Consider the following 27,928-nt stretch of genomic DNA (forward strand, 5'->3'; position numbering starts at 1 on the left):
TCCTTAGTAATTTACTAAGCGATTTAAATTACTACTAAGTAATTTACTTAGTAAACAATCGACCTTGTGTCTCCGGCTTGACCCTTTTTTTTTATATTGTGTGTGTTGTACAGAAGTTTAAATAAAAATCTTTAATCTTTAATTTCTCTCTTAGAGAATTCTAAATACGTATTAATTTGTCAGTATTTTGGCTTCTCAGAAGAATATACGAAAGGTTTTGCATAACACTACTTAAGTAGATAAACCATATTTTATTTAGATTTGATCAAAATATGTGTATCTTAAATGTGTGTGACAGACGGATTAACCAAAATTATTGTTGCAAAAATTTTATTGTTTCTTGAGAAGTATGTGACGGGTCAATTGAGCTTAAGGCTAGAACACACGTCGCTTAAAAGGTAAACTTTTACTCCGAATTAACAAGCTTAGACTTCCGTGCAAAGGCTACCTATTCCGCGAGATTATTCTAAAAGTGATTTTTTTTTGCTTTGGGTCAGTAATATGCAAGCATATTAGTAATAAAACTCCTCTAAACATTATATTTTACGCAAATGGGCTGGGTCCCAAACAGTACCCTTTCTCTTCCCCGATCCTGTGCACATGCCCCGCTTAAGCATATTTTAAAGCTTTAGAGGTTGCGACTATTTGAAATTTTCAGGACTTTCACTTTAGAGATCTTATAATTGTAGGAAGTAATTTAAGTGCTTATAAGTTTTGCATTAAGTACGTTTCGATCTTTGGCAAGTATTGAGCACGCAACTTTGTGATGCCTCTTTGCGTCAGTAAATATTCTACTTAGATATAAAAAAAAGAAAAAAAACTATAGAAAAGATATTTGTAAACAAAAAGAAAATTTTGTATTTATGTAAACTGCTACTGACTTAGGACTATAGCTGTATATATGTTTTTTTTATGTAAGGTTTTTTGTTTTATTTTCCTTATTTTCTATTAATTTTTAGTAGATTAATTAATTTGTCTAATTATATTCTATTAATTCATCTTTTAATTTATTGATCTATTCATTTATAGTTAATTATAAAACCTATATGATTTATATAATTTAGATTAATTGATTAATTTATTTATTTATCTATATAGATTAAATTAATTTATCCAGCAGTAATCTATTAATTTACTTATTATTAATGGAATTTGTTTTGTTGTTTTGTTTTTTTCTGCTCGTTGGGCTGTGCTCAGTTAGAGAATTCTTGCCATGGAATAGAAACACTTCTACACATGCACTTTTGATGTCTGAAATATCATAGAAAAACCTCCTTATCCTCCTATTTTTCCCCCTCTGGAATGGTCATTTTTCTTTATTTCTGTGTTTACAGAATCAGTGCTGGTATACTAATTTACACAAGAGTAATAAAAGTACTTAATATTTAAACAGATAAACTTACTGAAAGTTGTTCTTTTCCTTACAAATTGTTCATCTGGTATAATGTAAGAGATAGAATAAGAAATTCTAATTCACTTTAATTTATTGTCTTTTGATGTATTTCTAGTTCCAGCTGGAGCCAAGGAACGATTAGTACAAATTACTGGTCCAGGGGAGGAGAATATTGAGTAAGTTTTTCTTTTTCTTATCACTAATATTGCTAATTTCTTTTTTTATAGTGTTTCTAAATCTGGTCATTTTATTCTCTATTGTTGTTGGCTAAATTAATGTCTATATATATATATATATATATATATATATATATATATATATATATATATATATATATATATATATATATATATGAAGTCATGAAGCCAACTTGAAGGAGACTATATCCACACCCACACACACACCCGTCTTCCATATGCTTTTAAAATAGGACATAAAATTTTAATAGATGGCTTTGAAAATATGAGGACAAAGGAATCGGTCTGACTGACTCCTAAAATAAATAAATTATTCATTGTTTTGTGGCCAAAAAAATTTATTTTTCTTTAAAGGGAGTTTCCTAAGAAGTTTCAGTGACTTATTTACTTCCTAGGTGGTAGGGGATACTGGCAAATAGGGATGTGGGAAGTTTTGAAGGGGGAGGTGAATATTTCCAGCTCAAAGACTATATCTGTTATTAACAACTCATTGTAGTAACAAGCCATCTTAGACAAATACAGGGGCTCAAGCTCCTTGTCCACCCTGATTTGTTCAATGATTTACTCTCTACTCCCTCCAGTTAACTGTAAATTTCATTTAAATCCTTTCTCATGGACTTTTCTTTGCCCTATTGTGGAAGATCTGTCTTTTGTTTGCCCCAAGATTTATTGGCTAAAATCACGATCATCCATAAAAGATTACCTGTTTATCTTAATCTTTCTCTCGTATTTTTTCTCTCGTCTTGATCTTTCTCTCATACTAAGAACTCATTGTAGCACCAAACCGGCTTAGACCATTACAGGGGCTTACTTGGCTAAAATACAGGGGCTTGGCTGGCTAAATGGATGGATTGGCTAAAATCTTTCTCTCGTCATAGCGCTAGAAAATGAGATCGAGCCACATTTTAGTGTACCTTTTTGTTTGAATACAAGTTCGAAGACTGAAGTTGCCAAATGGCAAAGAGCTTCGACGCTAGTTTTATGCTCTCCTGTGAAAATTTGAAGATGTAAGATATTATTTTTGGGCAGATTTGCTTGTTGTTCATGAATCTTGTAGGCTACATTGTAAATTAAAAAACTATTAATGTTAATGAAACTATCTTTATATATATATATATATATATATATATATATATATATATATATATATATATATATATATATATATATATATATATATATATATATATATATATATATATATATATATATGTGAAAAACCTCCAGTGAAAGACTAAGTCAGGCTCTTTACTAAATGTAACTTAAAAAAGCACCCCTTTACCCCAGCAACCACTGGGAAACTAAAAATATTTTGAAACAAAGAACTTGATGAATGGAGATTAATATTTTTAATCACACAAAAAAACATTTGAAATATCGTTATCTAAACTTGGGATATGAATCTTATAGGCTACAGCTTTTACCCTATTCCGATAGGTATCCACAAATAAGGATTATTTAGTTTTAAATTCTTACGCTAGCAGCTATATACCTCAATAAAGTATATACCTCAAATAGGTATATACACCTCAAATAAAAGCGCCCCTTTGCCTTAGCAACCACTGAGAAACCAAAAATATTTCGAAACAAAGAACTTGATGAGCGGAGATTAATATTTTTAATCTCCCAAAAAACATTTGAAATATTGTTATCTAAACTTGGGATATGAATCTTATAGGCTACAGCTTTTACCCCATTCCGATAGGTATCCACAAATAAGGATTATTTAGTTTTAAATTCTTACGCTAGCAGCTATATACCTCAATAAAGTATATACCTCAAATAGGTATATACACCTCAAATAAAAGCGCCCCTTTGCCTTAGCAACCACTGAGAAACCAAAAATATTTCGAAACAAAGAACTTGAAGAACAAAAATTAATATTTTCAGTACCCCAGTAAAATGCCATTTAAAATTTCTGCACTAGCAGGTATATACCTCAATAAAATATATACCTCAAATAGGTATATATACCTCAAATAAAAGCGCCCCTTTGCCTCAGCAACCACTGGGAAACCAAAAACATTTCGAAACAAAGAACTTGAAAAACAAAAATTAATATTTTTATTTACCCAGTAAAACGCCCAGTATGAATTATATAGACTACAGCTTTTAGCCCATTCTGATAGGTATCCACAAATAAGGAAAATGGTCTGTATTATTTAGTCTAAAATTTCTGTACTAGCAGGTATATACCTCAATAAAATATATACCTCAAATAATGTAATACCTTGAAAATATATACCTCAATATCAAAATAACTATCTATTAAAATACACTATTAATTACTTTGGAAAATGAGTAGTGTGTATATCAAAATAATTTTTGTATTAATTTTGTATTAAGTTTAGTATTAATTACTTCGTAAAATGAGTAGTGTGTTTAGTGAAAAAATCTAGTATATCTGAAATATTCTTTTTACATAACCAGCTGTTTTTTCGTAAAACAGTTTCGTTTTTTTGTTTTTTCTTGGCTTTTTTTTCTGCCTGTGATAGTTGTTTGTAATAAAATATTATCATTTTGTCCCTTCCTCCCCTGTGTTGTTTTTTTCCATTAATCGCATAAAGTTCATTTTATATCTTTGACATGGATTTTTATTTTTAGTGTTCATTAATTTCTCTTAGATTTTTATTGACCATTTATATGCTTGATTAGTATTTCCTTAACTTTTGCTTTGCTGTATTGGTTTTTTCATTGTTTTGATTTCTCTTACTGGACATATGAAGTGGATTTAACTTTAAAATAACTTATTTAAAATAGCTTTAATTCATGCGGTAGTCCTCTGCCTAGTTTTTTGTTTATTTTTTTTTTTAATTAGATTTTTTTAAGTCTCTTAATGTTGGGAGTCCTTTCAACTGTTTTATTTTCATGTACTTGTTTCATTTTTGTTTCTCTCCTGTTTTTTTTTTGTTTGTTTGTTTTTTTTATCTGGCCATAGAGCTTTACGGGGGAGACTCTGATCAAGTGTCGTTGAATTTAGTGAAGTGTTGTTCAATTGCTGTGAATTTATTGATTGATTGATTCGGCTCTATTAGAGCATCTGATTGCCTTTTGAGAATAAATATTATCTTAGTTTTAGATTACATTAAAAAAAACTAGTTTATTTAACTGAAAGTAAGGAGCAACATTAAAACTTAAAACGAACAGAAATTACTCCGTATATGAAATGGGTTGTCCCCTCCGCATTCCCTCGCTCTTTACGCTAAAGTTTTTAATTGTTTTAAAAAGCAGAATTGTGGCAAAGAGTCAAACTTTAGCGTATAATATTATAGCGTATAATAATAATATTTTCATGTCAAAATCAACATTTAAAAAAAAGAAATTTATCTTTTTTTTAGTAAAAGAGTAATAAAAAAGCCTTACTTATTTAGATGTACTTAGGAAACAGTAGTATAATTAGTAAAGATGTACTGCGGGGATGACGATTTTGTTTATTTTTTATTTAATTTTGTGAAATTTCAATTTATTCAATTTTATTTAATCCATGCCAGAAACGCGAAAGAATTGATTGCTGATGTTATTCGTCGGAACGCTTCGCCTGTACGAACTGAAGGTATTGGGCACCAGATGCGAGCAGACTCTTCCTCGAGCGTCAGTAGCTCTGGACTTGATGACAGTCTGGTATCTGGCCATAGAAGTAAGACACGGTTTTCTCTTCTTTTTTTTAAATCTATTTTTATAGTTCTCCTTGTTTTTTGCTTGTTTCGAGATCTTTCACCAACAACATTAAGACTGGGCCATTTCCATTCTTGCCGAATCTGAAGTATCTAAAAATGAATTTTGAATTGACAGTTTTCTATAATGGATATTACTTTGTTGAAAAGTGAAGTGGGTTCTATGTATTATTATTAATTTGTTTTTTCAAGGCACTTCGTATAGTGGAAACTTCGTAGGGGGGCTCATTCGATCGGAATTGGAAAGTTATATTGCCCTTTTTGTAAAAAATGACTGGGGGGCAAAGACTCCTTCCACTTCCACCCCTACGTCCTTTATTCCCTCAAACACAACTGATAAAAACTTTGAAACACGACAGCCATTTTGTTCAGCATAGTTGAAAGACCCAATGACTCTGTCTCTGACAATGACAACCTCCCTCCCCATTCTACAGCCCTTAGGGCAGAGATTGTCGGTTTTATTTTTTTTTTTGTTGTTTCTAGTTTTTTAGTAGTTTCGGGGGTGCAAATGATGAAATAACGGATTTAAAGCTCTAGTGTCTTATATTAGCAAGTTTATTGGGGATTGTGGAAACTTCGGAGGGGGCTCAATCGATCGAAACTGAAATGTTCTAGTGCCCTTTTTGTCAAAAATGACTGGAGGGCAAGGACTCATTCCATCCCACCTCCACGTCTTTTATTGTCTCATTCAGCATGGTTGAAAGATCCAATGACTATGCCTCTGACAATGACACCCCCACCCCTAAAGCCATTAGGGCAGAGATTGTCAGTTCATATAAACGGAGTTTTCTCTTTCGGCGTTTTTTATTATTTTTTTGTTGTTTCTAGTTTTTTAGTAGTGTAGTTTTTAGTAGTTTCGGGGGTGCAAATGATGAAATAACACATTTAAGGCCCTAGTACCTTGTTATTGTGTACCATGTATTATAGTACCATGCTTTTGTGGAAACTTCGGAGGGGGCTCATTCGATCGGAACTGAAAAGTTCTAGTGCCCTTTTTGTCAAAAATGACTGGAGGCAAAGTACTCCTTCCACCCAAACCTCCATGCCTCTTATTCCCTCAAAGACAACCGATAACAACTTTAAAACACGGTAGCCATTTTGTTCAGCATAGTTGAAGGGAGCAATGACTATGCCGCTGATAATCCCCTACAGCCCTTAGGGCAGAGATCGTCAGTTCATAGAAACGGAGTTTTCTCTATCGGCGTTTTTTATTATTTTTTTTTGTTTCTAGTTTTTTAGTAGTGTAGTTTTTAGTAGTTCGGGGGGTGCAAATCATGAAATAACAGTTTAAGACTCTCCTTCTCAAAAATAGCAGCGCTTAAGAAAAGAATTTCTTCAGTAAGAAAAATTGGTTGTATACATAATGGTAGCAATACATAATTTAGTAGCATAGATGAAGATAATAAGTGATGATGGTAGTCTTATTTCTGCGCGTTTAATAAAAGTTGTTTGTTAACGATTATGTTTCCGTGAGTTAACAGAATATTATTCGGTAAAATTGTTGGATAATTTCTCTAGCAAATCGAGTCATTCTTGGTCTTAGCAAAACAAAAACAAGAACAGCCGAAAGAGTTTCTCTGTTGGTCGGATTCCCATTGCTTCGCCTTTTGATCGGGTTGGTTGGGTCGCTTCAAGGTGAAAAGGTGTAGTTAGTGATTCCCTACTCTATTTGGAACTCAACCTTAGAGTTATTTTGGTTTTTGGAGTGAGTTTATCTAACGAAAAATTACTGTTTACAAGTGCATTATTGTCATGAATTTTCATGTTTAAGAAAATGTTTAAAAAAATAATAATAACCAGAAAACATTAATTAAAGAATACATGTTTAAAGCATGCTGAAACTTAACAACAAATATTCCAAACAAGGGATAAGGAAACTGTTGCGCCATAACAACGTGGAGCCGACAGAAAAAAATCTAATCAATAAAATTCCCAGTATCAAAGTGATTTTGTTATCAGAGGAGTTCAGGTATTCTTTAATTAATATTCTTTTGCCATTATTATTTTTTAAACATATTTTCTTTGATGTTTTCTCCATCTTACCTGATATATTAATTTGGGTAAAGTCATAATAAATAAAAAAATTTCAAAAGATTACAATGTTCAACATTAGAATTCAACTAATTGTCTTAAAGCTGAATTATTATTCTTTAAATAGTAAAGAATGTTTGTCTGAAAGTATTTTTCATAGAATCTTAATGAAAATCCCATTATCAGATTCAGCATATCAAAGAACTCTATTGTAGGGGTTTCAAGCTTCTATCTTTTAAAGTGTGAAATTTGGTACTTTTCTTTTAGAAGAAAGATCAAGGATCCTTGTTTATTTGTGTGTTTATTTGTTTCTTTGTTGTTTTCTTTTCAAGGGGGATCGTTTCGACCCCGTGGGCCCAGAGCATTGGAAGAGGGCTCACTCTAACGGAAATTAAAAGTTTTAGTGCCCATTTTAATTTACTAAAAGATTGGAGGGCAACTAGGCCTCCCTGGCCACTTTTTTCCCAATTGCCGATCAAAATTCTGAGATTGTTATTTTTGTTCAGTATAGTTAAAAGGTCTAATAACTATGTCTTTGAAGATCAAATGACCCCCCGCAACCCCTGGGGAAAGGTATTTAAGTTATAAAATTTGCCCATTGCTTACGAATAGTATTTGTTATTGGCAAGTATGTAATTTTTGGATGGGGAGGGGAGGGCCAATTTTTTGCTGGGGAACTTTGCATGGGGAGAATTTTCCAGGGGGTGAACTTTCGAGGGGAAATTGTAAACTTGGAAATTTGCCAGAATTCCTTTACGAAATTTCTTTATATGTCATGCTTTCTCTTTACTGACTCAGATTTACGTGTGGTGGTGTTAAGGGTAATTGTCCGGGATAAATTTTCACCACGATTGAATTTTTCAAAGGATATTTCCGGAGAGGGATTTTTCCGTGGAGGTGGAGCCAGATTTCCTGGCGTTTTTAAAAAACGACCAGGAATTAAATTTAAAAAACAAGTTTTTCCAACTGAAAGTAAAAGTAGTATTAAAACTTAAAGTGAACAGAAATTATTACGTATACGGGTGGGGGGGAGGAGTGTGTTCGCTCCTTAACATTTCGTTTTTTGCGCCAAAATTTAAACTTTTTCCCAATTCTCCAAAAACGACTCTTGAGACACAATGGTCGTTTAATTAGAACAATAAGTATTTTTCTGAAGCCGGAACGCTTTAGCGTGAAGAGCGAGGTGTTGAGGAGGGGGCAACTCCTCTTGAATACGTAATAATTAGTGTTCGTTTTAACTTGTAATATTGTTCCTTACTTTCAGTTGGAAAAACTTGTTTTTTTATTTAATTCTTAAATAAGAAAGAATGTGAAGTGAATCTCTTTTATGGAATTATTATTAATAGGACTTTGTCCTTTTGTTAATTATTTTATAACCATTCTTCATTTTTTATCATAAATCATGTATAGCAAGTTTAGTTTCAGAAAGTATTTAAATCCTTTGCTCTGACCATAGAACAAAGATATATGTTTTTTATCTTTTTTTGTGTGTGTGTATTTCTTTACTTGGGACTTATTCTACTTGTTTTTCAAGCGTTTATTTATTATGCAAGGATTTTAAGAAACACATTAGTTCAATTATCTCTACAAAAAGCTTTTGAAATTTAATTTATATCCTATTCCGATATTTGGACCACAACATAAAAATTTTATTTTTATTTTACTTTTGTTGTTTAATGGAAGCTGGGTTTTTAAAAATGGAAAGAATTGCTGGTAGGGACGGTTGTTGCGACCAAGAGTCGGGTTAGAGTAAGATTTTTTCCCATTTTCTTCATTCTCTTTCTTATTTTTCCCCTTACTTTATGATATAATATATGTAAGAAGTGATGTACACATTATCATTAATTAATTCATTAATTTAATATAATTAATCAACTATAATATAATTGTAGGTAAACGTGCTTCTTATGATCACTCTGGCATGGAGTACAGGTACACTGTCACATTTGGAGGGAAGTCAGTAAAAATCGTGGGGAAAGATTTCGAAATGGTTCAGGTATTTATGGCAATTTTATTCCTTTTTTTAGTTTTATATCTATATATTTATTATATATATATATATATACATATATATATATATATATATATATATATATATATATATATATATATATATATATATATATATATATACTACTAATAACTCACTGTAGCACCAAGCCCCCTGAGGCCAACACAGCTACGCACGCTCCTCCTCCAACCTAATCTATTTAAAGCCTCCCTCTTTACACCCTCCCAGGAAGTTCCCATTTCCTTTAAATCTTTATTTATGACATCCTCCCGACCCAGACAGGGACGACCTGCTTTCCGTGTAGCCCCAGACGGTTGGCCAAAAAGGACAATCTTCGGTAATCTGTCATCCTTCATCCGTAGAACGTGGCCTAGCCATCTCAACCTTTCTTTCATTATAGCCCCAGAAAGCGGGATTGAACCACACTTTTCGTACAACCTACTGTTTGAAATACGGTCAGTCAGCCGGGTTCCCAGAACAATCCGTAGGCAATTTCTCTGGAAAACATCTAGTAAATTTTCATCTGCTTTTCGGAGTGCCCATGCTTCAGAACCATATTTGACTACTGTCATCACTGTAGCTTCCAATTTTCTAATTTTCATTCGCTGACTCATCTTCCTATTCTCCCAAACTCCTTTTAACTGTGAAAAAACACCCTGAGCTTTGGCTATTCTACTTTTAACATTTTCACTGCTCCCACCATCTTTACTAATAATACTACCAAGGTAAGTGAAGCTCCCAACCGGATCAATCTTTTCGTTACCTAATGTCACCTGTTCATCTTCACTTATTCCTAGCCTTAGTGACTTAGTCTTCTTAATATTAATTTTCAAGCCTATTTTAGCACCCTGAACTCGTAAAACCTCTAAAAATTCATTCATTTTGCTCACACTTTCATCTAATATGCTTAAATCATCAGCATAATCTAAGTCCAGGAGCGTTCTTCCTCCCCATTTGATTCCATGGTCTCCAATTGCCTTTCCTGTGCTCCTTAAGACGAAGTCCATCAAAATGATCCATATAAAGGGGGATAGAATACAACCCTGCTTAACTCCTGATTTAATACAAAACCAGTTGCTAACCTCATTTCCTACCTTAACGGCAGCAGCATTATTCTCGTACCTAGCGCAAATCACTTTAATGTATTTTTCAGGTATACCATATAACGACAAGACCTTTGTTAACGCTGTTCTATCAACAGAATTGAAAGCTTGCTCATAATCGATAAAACTGAGGACCAAAGGTGTTTGACAACGAAGGGACTTCTCAATTATTAACCTAAGAGTGAAAACATGGTCGACACATCCTCTACCTTTTCTAAAACCGCATTTTTCTTCCCTTAAAACTTTGTCTACAGCATGTCTCAGTCTAAAAAGTATCATATTACTCAGTAATTTGCTACCTACAGAGACCAGACTAATGCCTCGATAATTACGGCACTCACTCTTGTCACCTTTCTTATACAGTGGTTTAATTAAGGTTTTCCTAAAATCATTGGGTACTTCCCCTTTTTCAAAAATCATGTTCATAATCTTCAGTAGCTTATTCCTAACCTCAGAGCCACCATATTTAAGAAACTCATTAATCATACTATCAGCACCTGGGGCCTTATTATTTTTTAATCCTTTTAGTACTGTCGCTAATTCTTCCTCACTAAACAAATCTTCCCTCACATCCAAGGTATCACAAACTTTTTCATTTTCATCTATATCTTTTCCTGCAACTGTATCTCGGTTTAGCACATTCTCAAAATGTTCCACCCATCTTTCTTTAACTTTTTCCTTATCACTAATTGTGGCCCCATTTCTATCTTTAACTGGGACTAGTCCGGATTGGCTACTCCCTTTCAATTTATTAACATGCCAGTATAATATTTTACTATTATGCCGTCTAGCCGCATCTTCCAGATCCTCAGCAATTTTATCCATCGCCTCCACTTCACATCTCCTTAGTTCATATTTTAATGCTTTCTCCACTTTCTTTACATTCCTTTTGTTTTCATACGACCTATCACTCAGATAATTCTTATACAAACCCCTTCTACTCTCTATTAAACCTAAAGCTTTTTCACTAATATTCCTAGTTGCTGTCTTAGCACTCTTCCCTAGGACACCATCAGCAACTTCACAAATTGTTTTTCTGAAATTATTCCATCCATCTTCCACATTGTCAAATTTTAAACCCTCAAGTTTAGTGCTCAACTGTTTCTGGAATTTTTTTTCTCAAATTTTTATCCTGAAGTCTACCAACATCATAAATTTCCGGGAGGGAGTTACCCTTCCGAAATTTCAGCTTTAAATTAACCTTAGACACTACTAATGGTGATCTTTACTTTTAACATCAATAACGGCACTCCTATACACCCTAGTATCTTGTATTGATCCTGCTAGTCTATATATATATATAACAATACAAATATATATGCATTATATATTTCTTTTATCAATAGTTGAATGTTTGTTGTGGGGTTCAGTGGATGTTCTTTATGGTATTTGATTTTTTTTTTTTTTTTTTTTTTTTTTTTTTTGAAATATTGAAACGAATTTTTTCTGTTTTAGATATGGTTAAACATTCTGATATTTTGTTGGGTCAACATTTGTTTAACATTTGTTTTTCTGCCTCAGTTTTGTGGTTTACTCGAGGTAATCTTTTTTTTTCCGGGGGGGGGGGGATGACAATCAGAAGTTGTTTATATTTAATTTTTGGTTTGACTTTACTTCTTCTGCTTTTTCCATCTTTGTATTTATTTTGTTGAACCTTGTAGGTTACTTTAGTATTTTTTAAAGTATTAAGGACATCAAAATAATATTTTTTTGGCCTTCCCCATTTATCTTAGGTCTTTTTATACCAGAGAACTACGATTTTATAAGATCTATCTGTTGGAGTTTCTAAATAATAAAATTTTCAGAGGCAATATCACATTTTCCTCCGTTGAAGCGTGAAAACAAATAAGTAGATTAATTAGTTAAGTTTGACAACCGTTTTCGCTCGCAAAAATTTAAACATTAACAACCTGTTGGTTTCTAAAGACAACTAAAATCTTTTTTAATTTTTTTTTTTTAAATTATTTTGCAATTAATTGAAGGTTTCTAAAAACCTTCAAAGGAAGTCTGCACCTTCTTAAACTGTTTTGTGTCATATTTTTTAGCTTATTTGTTACGGATTTTCCGCTCTTTTTTTTTTATTATCATTATTATTATTTTATTATAATTTTTTTTTAATTATTATAAAAAAATTTATTATTTTTTATTATTATTTTTGTTCTTATGTGGATTCTACTGCCACGAAAAACTGCGTAACTATATCTGAAGGTCTTTTCCATTGAAAATTGGTCTCCCAATTTTTTCCTAAATTATAAAGGTATATACGGTTATGTAGGATTCTACCTAAATATTAAAAAAAAAACGCTGCTCTTTGTATTTAAAGTATTTGCCAACTCCCTAGATCCCCTATTCTGAAGTTCTCGAAAATTGGTTTTTGTTTCCATGTCTTATGTTTCTTTTAGTTTTTGTATTCACTGATTTATTTTTGTATTTGTTATTATTTATGAACGCATATTTCCGCTTGAAAAAAACTAAGAAATCAAAGAAGCCTGTAATAGCCTATCTTTTCACTCTGCTGATATTTTATTGAACTTATTCTAATGTGCTGCCTTGCTATTTCAGCAAACACAATTTCCAAAATCCTCCCTCTTTTTCTCCACAAAATGAATTTTAATTAAACGCTAATTAGCTTCGCTCGTAAAAATGTTTTGATTTTAACCAATTTCATTTCATTATAACAGAACACTTTAGTATCGTTTTATGAACATATAATATTTAAAGGCGTGGACTCTGTAGTTTTTTTGTTTAAGAAAAAAACTCAAATCCCATTAAAACTATTTCTGTAGGTGAAACATTCTTTCCCCAATCGCACAAAAAGTTCTGCCATTTTTTCTATTTTTTATGCGGAGACTCGAATATATATATATATATATATATATATATATATATATATATATATATATATATATATATATATATATATATATATATATATATATATATATATATATATATATATATATATATATATATATATATATATATATATATATATATATATATATATATATATATATATATAAAGGGCATATCCAGGATAGATTTTTGTTGGGGGGATTTTTTTCGGGGAGAGGAGTAGGGGCACAAAGACATTTCAAAAAACTTGTTTATATGCATTTTTGTAACATTTTTCGGTCAAGGATATTTATGACACTTGGTATTTACCAATGGAAGTATTTAACAGTGGAAGAAAGAATTCAGAAAAATTAGAAAAATGAGGTATTCTTAACTTACGAATAGGTTATCGGATCTTAATGACATTTGATATTTAGAAGGACCTCGTGTCTCAGAGCTCTTATTTTGAATCCCGACTGGACCCGGTCACATTGGGGGGAGTTGGAGGGGGAAACTGGAAATCTTGGAAAACGCTTAAAGTGGAAATCTTGGAAAACGGATGAAACTTGGTGAGACAAACGCTACAATGGTGAACAAGAAGAGACTGCAGGAACACTGTATTTGCAATTTGCAATAAACAAAGAACACCAAAATCGATAACTCTAGTACCGAGTCTAATTATAGGTTCCGACCTCGTCATAGGTGCCATACGAGCTCTTGGGTCTTGGCTCTTCTGACCTCGTCACGAGTGCCACATGAGCTCTTGTTTTTTTTGGAGGGGGAGTCAAATTCAGTACCCTCCTCCCCCTGGGTTTGGCCTTGATATATATATATATATATATATATATATATATATATATATATGTAATTACATGTTTTTTTCACATAATATAACTTTACATAATATATATTACCTTTTATAACGAATGAAAATTATTATTTCCAATAAAGAATGTATTCATGGGGGGGGGGGTCCAACTTCCACTGAATTATGAAGATTCGTATGACTTCCTCCATAGCTTACTATACTTTTTTTATAATTTGTCTATTTTGGGCTCTTTCTTTTAAATTACCTCTTCTAAGCAATTGTTAAATGGGACTTATTAAGGTAAAAGGCTGGAACTGCTTGGCTAAATTGAGTCTTTATTGCAGCAATCCAAGTTGGTGCTAGATGAATATTACAGGATGGTTTATGCAGGAGTTGATGAAAGTCGTAGCCCCAGGTAAGTTAATCGACTCACTCTTACACCTTGTTTTTAATACATCAAGACCGGCCTTTATTTTTATTTTTATTTTTTTTACCTCTGTTGTATCAGGATTTTAGTTACAATTGTAAAAAAAAAATAAGCTTAATAAGGATGAGAAACACGAAAAGAAGTAGATATACAAAGAGTATATCTTTTGAGGTCGGTCCTACAAGCAGCCCAAAAAGACTGAGGTAAAAAGATACTGGGACAAAGAGGGTCGAGAATGCCTCTGGGCTTTCCACGCCTACTGTTAATCTTAGGGTCGACTATTTTACTGGGGCCATTGCTCAATTATGTTATGAGTTAAGGGCAAGGACTGCTCTTAATTCAGGTTAAAACTTTAAATTTGTAAACTTAGTCTTTGAAGCCTATTGTTGGAACCAATGTTTCATGTGTCGGGTTTGGGGGTAAGTAATTGTTGATCATGGGGGTAAGTATTTGTAAAAGTTACTGCAGATTGTTTGATATTATGCTTTATTTTTTTATTTTTTTATTTAATTTTTTTTATTTTTTTATTTAATATATGAAATTATACTCAGCAACCTTCAAGTATTTAGCTGATACGTTATTTCAGTAATTACTGATGTCAGCATTTTCAGTATGTTTTTGAATAGCCTTTTGAATAGTATCTTTTTGAAAAGATACAGTATTTTGTGTCTTTTATGAAATAATTACACCTCAACTAAAAAAAAACTTTAGGGCTTCAGTAAAAAACGAAAAAGATAAAAAAAAAGCCATCAGTGTTTGGCGCCTCTTAGGATCTTTTTTTTTGAAGCTATGCAATTGTTTTTCTTTCAGAAATTGCAATCAGGCACTCGTTTCTAAGCTAATTTTTCTTTTCAGGACTTTAGGAAAAAACCTTTTAGGATTTAGGACTTTAAAAAAAGGCAAGAATACAAGACGAGTTCCAAAAATCTGAATTCTCGATTAGGAGCATCTTACTCTAAAAAGTATCATATTGCTGGGTGATTTGCTACCTACGGAGATCAGGCTAATGCTTTGATGAGTACTACACTCACTCTTATCACCTTTTCTTAATTACGTGGAAAATACAAAACAAGTCACAAAAATCTGATTTCTCGAGTCAGAGTACGGGCCCAAAGCCTCCCTCCTCTGCGCATATGTCAGGTCTCAGAGCTGACAATTGCTGGTAGATTTTGCCGACGTTGATATGGAATTCTTAATAGAAAAGTCGTTCATATTCCTGCCGTAAATTGAGGTTTCTGGACATGTCGTCTTTCTGAAGCTGCCGACTTAAATGAAGTTGTGTGTATGCGAGTAATAAGGAAGAACAGCGGGAAAATAATTGTTAGTAAAAATTACGCTAAATCTTGCTATTTCAGATAAATAATTAATACAAGATCTAGTGCTGGAACTAGAATTGGAAGAACTTGGCATAAATATTCGTAATACTATTATGTTAAGTATTATTAAGTAATAATATAATCATTAGTTTTATTATAAAAATTACTTGGAGATACCCAAGAGATAAAAATTAAGTAAGAGACATTCGGAACCCAAATAATTTAACTTTGGGAATGTCATATTCACTTGTTGGCTTTTGTAACGATATCGTAGTAATTTGAATACAGAAAACTAAATATAATAGTTACAGGTTGGGTTTTTCTGTATTACCTAAAACCGTAAGGTTTGACTCTGTAAGGTGACTCTGTAAGCTTAGCCAGAGTCGACCCAGCTCTAAATGGGTACCTGGAGAAATCTGGGGAAGGTAAACAGGAAGGGTGTGTGAAAGCACAGGATGACTGGCCCCCAACCCCCCATTGCACTTCCTGGCTGAAGGGCCAAGAAACGGAGATCAGCACCGCCGGTACGGACTGTAAAGTCTAATGCCGTATCCTTTACCTTTTTTTTTACCTAAAACCCAATTCAGTAGGGTTTTTACTCAATAGTGTACCCCTCCCAATAGCCAATCCCAATAGTGTACAATTTGTAGAAATAGAAAGAGAAAGTTCTTGCTTATAGAAAGAGAAGATTGTAAACATCTTATCCAGTAGGTAATGGTTGGGAATACAGATAACATCCAGCGTAAGCTTCTTGCGTAAGCTACCAGTGCAACACTTACTTACTTCACTACCCTTTTTGGCAACGATCAAAGAGTATGGGTAGCTTACAATAGTGGAAACTGGTGCCGGTGCCAACTAAAAAAAATTGTTAACCTCACTTAGCGTTTGGCGTTCCTTTGAATTTTTTAGTGCAATAACAAGGAAAAATTATTGTAGTAGTGAGTGTCTGATTTCAATTTCTGAGAGGAAAACGATTGCTTAGCTTTAAAAAAAAATTCCAAGAAACTCCAAATGGTTTTGAAAGTTTTTTTGAGGCTAGTGCTTGTTTCCACTCTTCTAAGCCACCCATAGTAACAAGGTTGCTAAATATCGTTATTTACATGCCAATCTGACTTGCAGCTGAGACTTCTGAGATGGTAGCCAAAAACCATGTGCCAAGCCCTGTCGATCGTTCCTTTAAGAAATAACTTCGCCAGCGGTTTGGGCATCTCAAAAGTGTGAAAAATACCACATACGACCTTAGACATGAGAGCGATAATATGGAAGGAGTAAAGTCATAACAAAAAAACAGAGTTTAGTTGTAAAAATTCTGAGACTCAAAAACTATCGTTCTATTTACTTGCTTAATTACATCATAATTCGTAAATACCATTTTAAGGCTACTGTAAAGAAGATCATTAGGGGAGGGGAGGGGGTTGTGTCCTGAATTTTTTTTTCGTATATTAAGTGCCTTTTGGCCATTAGGCTGAAAAGTTTCAAATTGATCACATAAAAAAAAATTGCTGGCCATTTTCTAGGCTTAAATTGACTTAAAAATTTCCCGCATGAGTAAGTTGGAATTTAACTTTTCGTTTTTTCGCTGGTTTAAAATTTCACATGTCAATTCAGGCTTCATCTGGTTTTAGTAAGGCTTAACCAATTTCACCAATCAGGCTTTAAAAAAGTGTGTTTATTGACTTCCTTTCTCTGGTACATCTAAGCGTTAATGTGAATGGGTTACTAAAATATGTTAAAAATGATCAAATTCAGAGTACAAATTTTACAATGGGATTATTTCTATTGGGTCTATTTTTGTGTTTTATTGTTTTTTATGCTCACGCCTATTGTGTTTTCCTAAGAAAATACCGCCAACTTTGCTGTACTGGCTTAATACTTGAGCTTTTCCCAAACGCTCGATGGAATTTTTTGAAATAGAACTTGATGTTACGTTGTTTTAATGTCTACATGTGTTAATTTAGCAGTTTATGTGCTTTTTACATTCCGCAAAACTTGGAACATTTGTGCTCTCGAACTTTGAATAAGTATCCACCAATAAGTGGGCATTTTGATCAGAACAGCTAAGGAGCAAAAAATGATCTGCCTCGGTGAATGGGATTATAAATGCGGCCTCTTTAGCAAAAACCCAAAATATCCAATGTATAAAACAGGACTTTATAAAAGTGTGGATATGTTATACCTTGATGAAGTCGTGCAGGAATTTTTCTATCCAGCAAAATTAAGGCCCTGAAGTGAGGCCTTTGGCCCTCTAACCCCTCCCATTTTCCATTATAATTTTTATTTATATGGTTTCTAAGCTGACTGATTACAGATGTGAATTATAGATGATATCAAGTTCGGCTCGTATTTAGATAATGGTAAATCTTGATCACTATCTGTATTATAGCCCTGATGACGAACACACAGATGATGAACTCGGTATGACTTCTCACTCTCGTCCAGCATCCAATGCTAATACTGTTAGCAATCCACCAGTGGTTCAACCCAAGGCTCAACCAGTGACCCAAGTTCAAGAACTGGTTAAGTATCCGCAACCAGTGAATTATAATAGTAAGTAATACTAAAGGATATTTCAAAAAGGACGACTGATTTAAAACGCCCGTTATTCTGTTTGTTATGGTTGTTGACAACATTGTTTTTGTGTTTTTTGTTATCATTGATGTTATGATTTGCTACTATTATAATAAGATATTAGTAAGGGGATGGGGCTAGTTGAGATTCTTCTGGACAGCTTTTTTTTTCTCCTTGCCAAGCCACCTGAAATGTAGTCTCAAATTAAAAATGTTTACGTCACTACGTTCACGTCACACGTCACTATGTCAAAAATTCACGTATGTATTTTGGATGCCACTATGTTCAAATTTAAGAAACTTTTTATATATATAAGACGTTAGCGTTTCTGTTATTGTGGAGAGAATAATAAACTGTGGTAACATCTTTATGGGTGATATTGACTTCCTAAGTTGAATTTGTTTTCGATGCTAATATTTGGGGGTTTGAATCCGTAAATGTATGGTAAATTTGACTTTACCGGCTTTCTTCTTGAGACACCCTTTATTTCATCTGGTATTTTAAACCTAAGCTACCATGAGCTAAGATCAGCTATCTAAGATGTTCTTCCACCGTCCCAAAAAGTTATGGGTAGCAATTTTAGGCAAAAACCTGTCAGCTGACAAGAATTTTGACTGTGAAATTTTGACAGATTAAAATTTTAAAATAAAATGTGTAAGTTTCTTCATTTAAGAATAAATTGTGGACTGATGTTGTGGTTTATCATTTCAGATTTGTTCCTTTTTTATAAGTTCGGAAGCTGCTTTTAACCTTCGTTTATATTTCAGTGTTCATTTTTCAAGTTCATGTCAGATCATGTGCTTTCATGAATTGTTGGCAACAGATCTTTGCATATCAGTATCCCGCAAAAAAAAATTATTGCTAACGATTATTTGCAGCAGCTGGGATGGCATCAACACCCCTCTAGTGTTTAGATCTATTTGTATATTGACTAAAGAAAAATGGTGTTTTGTCGTTCATTTATAAATGCTCTGTCAAAGCGAAGTGGTTGACGTTAGACGCACATAAACCAAACATAACGTTTGGGTTATGTTTGGGTTCAAACATAAACGTTTGGACCCAAGAAAAATTGAAAACACAAATTTAAACTTTTTCCAAGCGGGTAGTAGTTTTCTTAGTGATTCTTTAGACATTCAAACACAACGGTGGCCACACAAATCCCGACCAAAATACATTTTAACCATCGGTCCAGCTTTGAAATATTTACTTGTTAAAGTCTGTTATTTTTTAGTTTTTTTTGCTGTTCTAAGAAGTCGTTTAATGATTTCAGTTTTTAATTAATCATGAAATATTAACACAGGCGCTAAAAAATAACTATAGTATCGACATTTTGACTGACGAATTGGGACGATTCGAACTGGACTTATTAGTAGCCTCAGAAACTCGTACCCCAGGGGTAAAAACATGAACTTAGGTGATATAGAATTTATTTACTGAGGCAGGAAGGATTGGGTACATAGACAGGGAGTAGGGCTCATGATGAATAAGGAAGCTGCTAAATCCTGTTTAGACTGGGAAGGTATTAATAATAGAATGCTAATTGTTCGTTTTATGACTAAAAAGTACAGGGTATCAGTCATAGTAGTGTATCAGGTATCAGGTCAGTAGTCATAGCAGGGTATCAGTCATGCCCCTGTTGAACCGACTGACGGAGATACTAGTGACTCGGATGAGTTTTACTTACAATTAGAGGAACAGATAGATATGGTCCCAGGTAGGAATATGGTATGTTTACTAGGAGATTTGGGAGTAGAAATAGGAATAGATGGTATCCTAGCCTAGCATGTTTTATTACAAATCTAAGGCTGCTATAGCAATACTACTGCTACTACTGACAACACATCGCAGTAGAAAACCACCCGAGTGCAACACAGCTGCTCACGCTTCTTCCCCATTTCAATCAGTTCAAATCTTTACTTTTTACTCCCTGCTATGAAGGAGGGAGTACATTTTTATGCTTATAAATTTAGAACGATCGTTATTTTACGCGTGGGGAACTTTTACAGGGAGAAATTTATCCGCTGGAGGGAATTTTTCAAATGTTTCCAAGTTTGAAAATACGACCTTTATTAACGCGCAGGGGGAAATCTTCCGCGGGGGAGGTTATTCCGCAGAACCAACCTCAATAATTCACTGTGGATTCCGAAAATTAGGCCATCAAAAGAATTGTTATATTCTCTTTACCTCTTCTGAACAGCAGTTTCTGAGCGCACAAACGAAATTGCGGATATTTGCGGAAGTAACAAATAAGAAAAAAACTAGAGCCACGAGCTCATATGGCACTTGTGACGAGGTCGGAAGAGCTAAGAGCTCATATGGCACTTGTTACGTGGTCGGAACCTAAAATTAGACTCGGTACTAGAGTTATCGATTTTGCTGTTCTTTGTTTATTGGCAATTATTACAAAGATAAACATGCAAATACAATGTTCCTATAGTCTCTGTTTGTTCGGTATTCTACCTGTAAAAAAGATAAATTAGTTACATATCGCGTTTCTTTTATTCTTTATGAATTCTATTGTATTCTTTTTTTATTATTTCATTGTTGTATTCTTGTCGAATTTTTATTTTTGGTGTTTTATCTTTTTTAGCACATTTTGGAAAAGTAATGAAAAACTTTCAGAAATGGAATTGAAAAAGCAAAGTTTTTCCGACTCAAAGTAAGGAGCGACATTAAAACTTAAAACGAACAGAAATTATTCCATAGATGGAAGAGGATTTCCACTCCTCAAAATATCCCTCTTAACGTTAAAGTTTTTACTATTTTAAAAAGTAGAGTTGTGACAAAGTCAAACTTTAGCGTAAAGAGTGAGGCATAGAGAAGGGGACAGCCCCTTTCATATACGGAACAATTTCTGTTCGTTTTAAGTTTTAATGTCACTCCTTACTTTCAGTCGAAAAAACTTGTTTTTTATATTTAATTTTAGAATTTAAAATGTCCAAAGAGCATTCCTCACTACGGTTTCCAAGTCTTTATTCCAACAACTGCATCATACGAATTTCTACATTTCAACTCAAATTCAAAAAATTCTCCCTGTCGGGGAATCGAACCCCGATCTCGCGTGAGACAGGCTATAGTAGTATACTACAGAGGACTTTGATAATAAATTCTTATCTACAGTGCCTCAAGACGAAGCTAAAGATATTGGTAGAACCATTTCAGATATAGCCTCGTTAAAAAAAACTTGAACTGCGGGGTAAAGTTTCTGAGGGTGAGAAGAAATACTTTGCCTCTTTGAAACCGATCATTTTCAAGCAAAGCCTTTCACAGCCTCCTTGGAACAACTCCTTATATACTTGAAAGCTTAATCCAGTCTAAGCTTTTAAGATTTCAAGAAACAAGCCTTCTTTTAACCACCTTGTCATTGTGTTTGTATTTTGTGTCGCCTATTAAATTTTTAATAAATCAACTTTTTAGTTTTTTGTAGTTGTTGTGTTTTCTGTTTAACCAAGTTGTTAGTGCGTATTTATCTTGCATCGTCGATTCAGTCTTATTAAATCTGGTTATTCTTTTACTTTTTTCGTAGTTTATTGTGTTTTCTTCTAACCTTTTTACCTTATTTTACCTTTTTTTTAACTATTTTACCTTTTTTCAATGAATAACTGATTCATTATTTATTATTTTGTAGAATCAGAAGTCGCTTTGCTTTCACCAGTGAGGATTGTCCCAAAACGCAATCGAAGAGTCTACACGCGGCAGTTCTTGCTTCTTTGCGCTGAATCTATTCTAAGTAAAAGGAAACCAGTGGACTTTGAACGGTTTTCATCCGAACACCCGGATATTATCAAAACGGTACATTTGCACGCCCGGTGATTACTAACCTTAGCACGATGCAGCCTTAACCAACCAAATCCACTGCTAGTATTTGATTTGAAAGAACATAGTGACCTGATAAGAGAGTAAAACCAGTCATCTCTGAGAATTTCTTTTTTCTAAAACCTATTTTCTATTCGTCTTGGATTAAACTCCAAATTTTATGAAATTAAAATTAAGCTTGTTTTACACTTTTTTACTTTTGCTGGCTAATGTTACAATGTTTGCTCTCAACACGAGTGCCAACAATGTCTTATCAGCTTACTATACTTTTTGAATTTTGTATTATAAATTGCTTGTGAGAACCATACACTGAATGTAGTAATTTCAAATTTGGTTAATTTTTGTGAATACACCAAGTAGGATCATATTTTATAATCTTTCTTAATATTCGCTTTAACGGAATGTCTTTGAATAAACTAATATTTTAATAATTGCCCCAATGGGGACAAAAACAACCCTCCCCTCTTCTCTCTGAAAAAAAGTCAAAGATTAAATAAAAATGTCGGAAATTAAGCAGAAAATTTAAACTATCTGTTTCGAAATTTGTCTGTCGCCAGAAAAAAATAAGCGCTGTCGCTTTGAGAAAAATATTTAACGATAATATTTTATGATTTTTTTCATGAATAATAATTTTTAACTTTTGACATTCGGATTGTTTCGGAACCAAGAGTTTCCGCAAGAAAATTGTTTTTTTTACAGCTAAGACCATACTGTATATTAGTTGTGAAATTTATTGTACAAACGATTTGACTAATTATGTCTGCACTAGTCTGTAAATGTTTTAAACTATTTAGTCGTTCAAAGCTTGACTATTGACTATTTAGTCGTTCAAAACTCTTTAGTCTTTCAATCCTTGTCACATTTAGAATCTCTAATGAATCTGTTTCTGCCATTGTGTGTTTTTTATGGTTGTCAATTTAACAAAATTCTATAGCCAAGACCATGCCGGTTTTTTTTTAATAGTAATTCTGTACCTTTTAAGATGGTTTATTTTTCATCTGTAAAATTGTATATAATCGCTTTTCTACTGAAAATCTCTTGGTATACTCGGGATTTCTAATGATTTTTTTTTTTTTTTTTTTGTATGGAGCTGCATATCTTCCACGGTCACGAAAATAGCTTATTTTTTATCTCTGACCACACTCATTTGTTTCTAATTTTCAAACTTAGATATAGTCATTATGCTCCTAAAATCGCCCTGTTACAGTCAGAATGGCTATTAAATGATTTTTCTTCTTTTTTCCATGGTTATTTATTTTCCATGGTTTCCCAATACATGGAAACATAGAAAACAGTATTCTAAGAATTTTTGCTTTATTTTCTATTGGATAAAACTTTTATAGTCATTTTAGAGAAATTTATGCTTAAAAGAATGAACAATATTTTTTTTATAGTTAAATAAAAATGCAGGTTCGACCATTTATTTTATCTATTATTAATTGATTTATTATTTATATGTTAGTAGTTCGTCTATAACTTTATTGAAGATTTGTTCGTTTCATAACCGCATTTATTTCGCAGTTTTAGAATTTTGTTAAATTATGGCTCCCTGTTTTTTATATTGTTTTACCTTTCCCTTTAGTTTAGTTCATCTTACTGGTTGTTTTAATTCTATTGTTGTACGAGCGGCAAGAGCTTTGTTGGTTTTGTATTAGCTACAAATTAGGGACTTGTCGACACTAAGGGCTTTTACTTGCCAACTTGTCAAATTACTTGTCAAATTTTTCGATTGACCATTTGCGTTGTTGTCAAGAACAGAAATTTTAAGTCATTGTGACTTTTTTGCTACTTTCCAAACCCAGTGGTTCTAAAACCTGTTGTTTGCATAGTATTTTTCCTTCCCTTTGTGTTTAGTCAGTTTTACTGTTGTTTTTATTTCTATTCAGTTTCATTATTTTTTATTTCAATTCCTTAATTTCATTATTTCTATTCAGTTCGTTTCTATTCTATTTAGGTTGTTATTATATGAGTGAAGAGAGCTTTTTTTGTTTCCTCCTAAGCTAAAAGCATGATACTAATCAACAATAACTGGCTCGTATTAATAAGTAATTCTATAGTCAATAGTAAAACGCCGTAATCATAGTGTTCACACCTCGTATGTGTCAGACTTGGCAAACCTAGTTCGGGGGGAGGGAAGGAGGCTCCAAAGTGTTTACGTTCGCAATCTGTTTTGTTAACAAAAACATTCCCAAAAGGAATAAGTTCTTTCTTTATCAGACTTCTTGTATCATGTCCTCTAAGAATCGTCTAATAATAAATATTTAAAAGTAAAATAGCTAATTTTTTATTATTTTCTTCTAATATATCGTCTAATAGTTAAATATTTTTGTTGAAATATTTTATTTTTTTCAAAAATGTAAAAAAAAATTGAATCGTCACCCCCAAGGCCGTGTCCAGGATTTTTTTTTTTCGGAGGGGGTTTTACATAATGATTTTTTTTGGAAGGGGTTCTACACAAAAAAAAAAGCCTCAAAAAACGAATAAAAATTTTGTCTATGTTTATTTTGGTTACGTTTGTATGAATCGGAAAAACATTTTGGAGGGGGGGGGGGTCAACCCTCCCCCCTATATATAGTTATATATATACATATATATATATATATATATATATATATATATATATATCCATGGTAAAAATTTTATATTTTAGCCTGCTGACTATTTTACAATTCTGGTGTCCAAGGGGGCTAGTTAAGAGGGAGTTTTCGAACATGACATTCCTTAACCCTTATGCCAATGTGATGTATTTTTATTCCTGTTAAATTTTAACTGATTAGCCTAGTTGAATAATAAGGTGTCTTGGTTGGTTTTATTTTTGTTTGTTGGTCTGGTTGTTGTTTTCTTTGTTAGCTGAAATTTAAATTGAATTATTCAAAATCTTGGTTTTATCTTCTTTTGTTCAACCGTAAATAGATAGCCTATACATGTGGAAGTAAGATTCTCCATATATATATATATATATATATATATATATATATATATATATATATATATATATATATATATATATATATATATATATATATATATATATATATATATATATATACTGGTCTTGGCGTTTAACCCCACCCCCCTAGCGAAAAATTTCCCCACTTGCAAAATTAAACAGCCAAGAGTTAAAAATTAAGCAGCCAAATTAGTACAAAATAGGTGGCTCAAAATGTCAATCAAATTTCCTAAGGGGTAACAAAAGGACTAGATATTAGAAACAGTTATAGGACGGGGGCTGGTTGAGCCCCAATCACTTTCTACTACTACTAACAATTCACTGTAGCACCAAGCCGCCTGAGGCCAACACAGCTACTCATGCTCCTCCTCTATCCCAATCTATTCAAAGCCTCCCTCTTTACACCCTACCAGGAAGTCCTCATTTCCCTTAAATCTTTCTTCGCGACATCCTCCCACCCCACAGTGGACGACTTGCTGACTTATAAAAATTGGACTAGAACTCTGAATTTCTGGTCGAATGAGCATCCTCCGATGTTTCTGCGACCATGAGGCGGAGGTGGAGACGAGGAAGAGTCAGTCCCTCTCCTATACGGAATAAATTCTTCTTAATTTGGGGTTTAATATTGCTCTACTTTCATAATAACAGACTAAAAATGTTCCCAGAAATCAAGAGGGATTAAACATCAATTTGTACCTATCCCCCCCCCGCCCATTCCTTAGAGCTAATTCTGTATTAACCTGAAGGCTCAGTGAGAGTAAGGATTTTTGGCATTAAAATGCACATTTTGAGGCATCTTCCAACTCCCTAGCAGATAGGAAAATGGGTAGTGAGAGGGAGATAGTTGCCCTCAGATATCTTTTGAACCTTAAAAAAGGCACTGGAACTTCTAATTTCCAATTGAATAAGCTCCCTCCAAAGTTTACATGACCACCCTCCCCATATGCCTTATATTTTAACAATGAGAAAGTTGCTTAACTTGTATCCTTTCCCTTGGGGGCTGGAAGGGAGGTTGTCAGACCTAGAGGCATGGGTATTCGACCTCTGAACCATTGCTAACAAAATGGCTATCTCAATGGTTTGACCAGATGCGTTTGGAGTGGTGGCTTGGCGGTGTGGGTGGCGGCTTGTTGCCCTCCAATCGCTTTTGGCTCTTAAAAAGGGAACTAGTACTTCTAATCTGTAATCGAATGAACCCCCTGTAAAATATACGACACCCCATCCATATGAAGTGTATCTGGAAAATAAATAATAAAGCGTTTTATTATTGTACTATATGTACCTTATGTACTATAGGCTACAATGTAGTATTGCGTCTGACTTATACAGGTGAGTAGAACTTTAATTTTTTTTCTAACGAATATCCAAAATTATCCGGGGGGAGGGAATGCCTAGACCCTGCTCCGTCATAAGACCGTTGTCTTATCTGTTTTTCAACAAATTTATGTAACTGACAAGCTCTCGGCACTATCAAATAATTTTGACAAATGTCTCTCCGGCAAATTCACCGCTTTTGCTTTTTCCTTCATTTTTGCGGCTCCTAGTGAAATCCAACACCCAATAAATACCGCCTATTTGGTAATCAGCTCAGACCAAGCACATCCTTTAAGTTCAAAGCATTATCTGAGGGAGCTGAAGCTCTTCAGACCAAGTAGTTAATATTAAAAGTGAATTAATAGACGTATACTTTCACAAAACAAAAACTAGACTATGATGCATGTTTATGAATAGTTGAAGGAAAATATTACCTGTGGTTTCTCGCTAGAATTTGAGGGCTAAATTGAGCTAGCAGGAAAGTTGGTGCATTAATTCATGTTCCGACTTTTTCCCTAAATAAAAGAGGCCCACCCTGAGCCAATTTTCTGGGGTTAAGCTTTGGCACGAATACATTATACCGACCAAGTTTGTTTTCGTAACAGTTGGCGGTATTCTATTTCGGTTGGTCCATTCGTTTAAAAACACATAGCAAACAAACAATCAAACAGACTTAGAAACAATATGCTTTGTGTATCTATATATTACATAGGTAATAAAGTAAAGTGTAATTTTGGGAGATTTTAAGATTTACGGGCGCAAGAATAGATTTGGAAGTTAATATTGACAAGGCCAAGTCGCTTAGACTAGGAGTTAATGAAGTTGAAGAGGTGATATATATGTATGTATATATACATACAACTGGACCAAGACGAGATTCTAATGAAGTATTATTATATCTAAGTAAGATAAATTTTAAGCAAAATTTAACCCCGCCCTCTCCCTTCCGACTTCACCCCACCAATTGGTTGCTTTATTTTAAGAATCACAGTCAAACCCGTATAAAATTTCAAACTAAGTTGTTTTTTTCTTTTGCATGAACTAAAAATTTGTGTGGATTGGAATTTCTGTTGGCTTCAATTTTATCTTGAGTTGAGTTTGCTTACGGCTGAGTCCATCAAATCTGAGTTTTGAATTGTGTCGTCATTTATGCCTCTAGGTTAACTTTTTATGCTGTAATAACTTTTAGATTTGCTTGATGGCGTGAGAATGAGTACACAGGATATATTACTGCTATCTATATTTTACTAGTAGAAGATTAAAAGGTAGAAATTTAGATAGCGTATTAATGCGAGGGTGAATGAGAAGAATATATATCGCCATCTTTATCCTGCCTACTGTATAAACTGCTCATGGCTCGTCTTTGATCTTCTCATCTTCTCTATAATACTATTTTACCTTGCTCTTGTTTAAGTCCATTACGTCCATGTGGAGTCTAAGCACCATCTCTGTTGAAAAAAGATACTTTTTCAGGGGGCCATGGTT

General features: G+C 33.3%; 1 protein-coding gene across 3 annotated transcripts in view; it reads left to right on the forward strand.

Annotated features, from left to right (window-relative positions):
- LOC136034138 (eukaryotic translation initiation factor 4E-binding protein Mextli-like) overlaps positions 1 to 27,928 on the forward strand; it is a 61,166-nt gene that overhangs the window by 22,644 nt on the left and 10,594 nt on the right. For all 3 annotated transcript variants that reach the window (XM_065715311.1, XM_065715314.1, XM_065715312.1), the window contains 6 exons: positions 1,509 to 1,569; positions 5,082 to 5,227; positions 9,188 to 9,291; positions 14,397 to 14,467; positions 18,179 to 18,342; positions 21,992 to 22,155. In XM_065715311.1, coding sequence (XP_065571383.1) covers positions 1,509 to 1,569; positions 5,082 to 5,227; positions 9,188 to 9,291; positions 14,397 to 14,467; positions 18,179 to 18,342; positions 21,992 to 22,155 — 710 coding nt within the window. The remainder of the gene's footprint in view (positions 1 to 1,508; positions 1,570 to 5,081; positions 5,228 to 9,187; positions 9,292 to 14,396; positions 14,468 to 18,178; positions 18,343 to 21,991; positions 22,156 to 27,928) is intronic.

The sequence above is a fragment of the Artemia franciscana genome, chromosome 12 (genome assembly GCF_032884065.1).
Source record: "Artemia franciscana chromosome 12, ASM3288406v1, whole genome shotgun sequence".
In the NCBI taxonomy this organism is placed as follows: Eukaryota; Metazoa; Arthropoda; class Branchiopoda; order Anostraca; family Artemiidae; genus Artemia; species Artemia franciscana.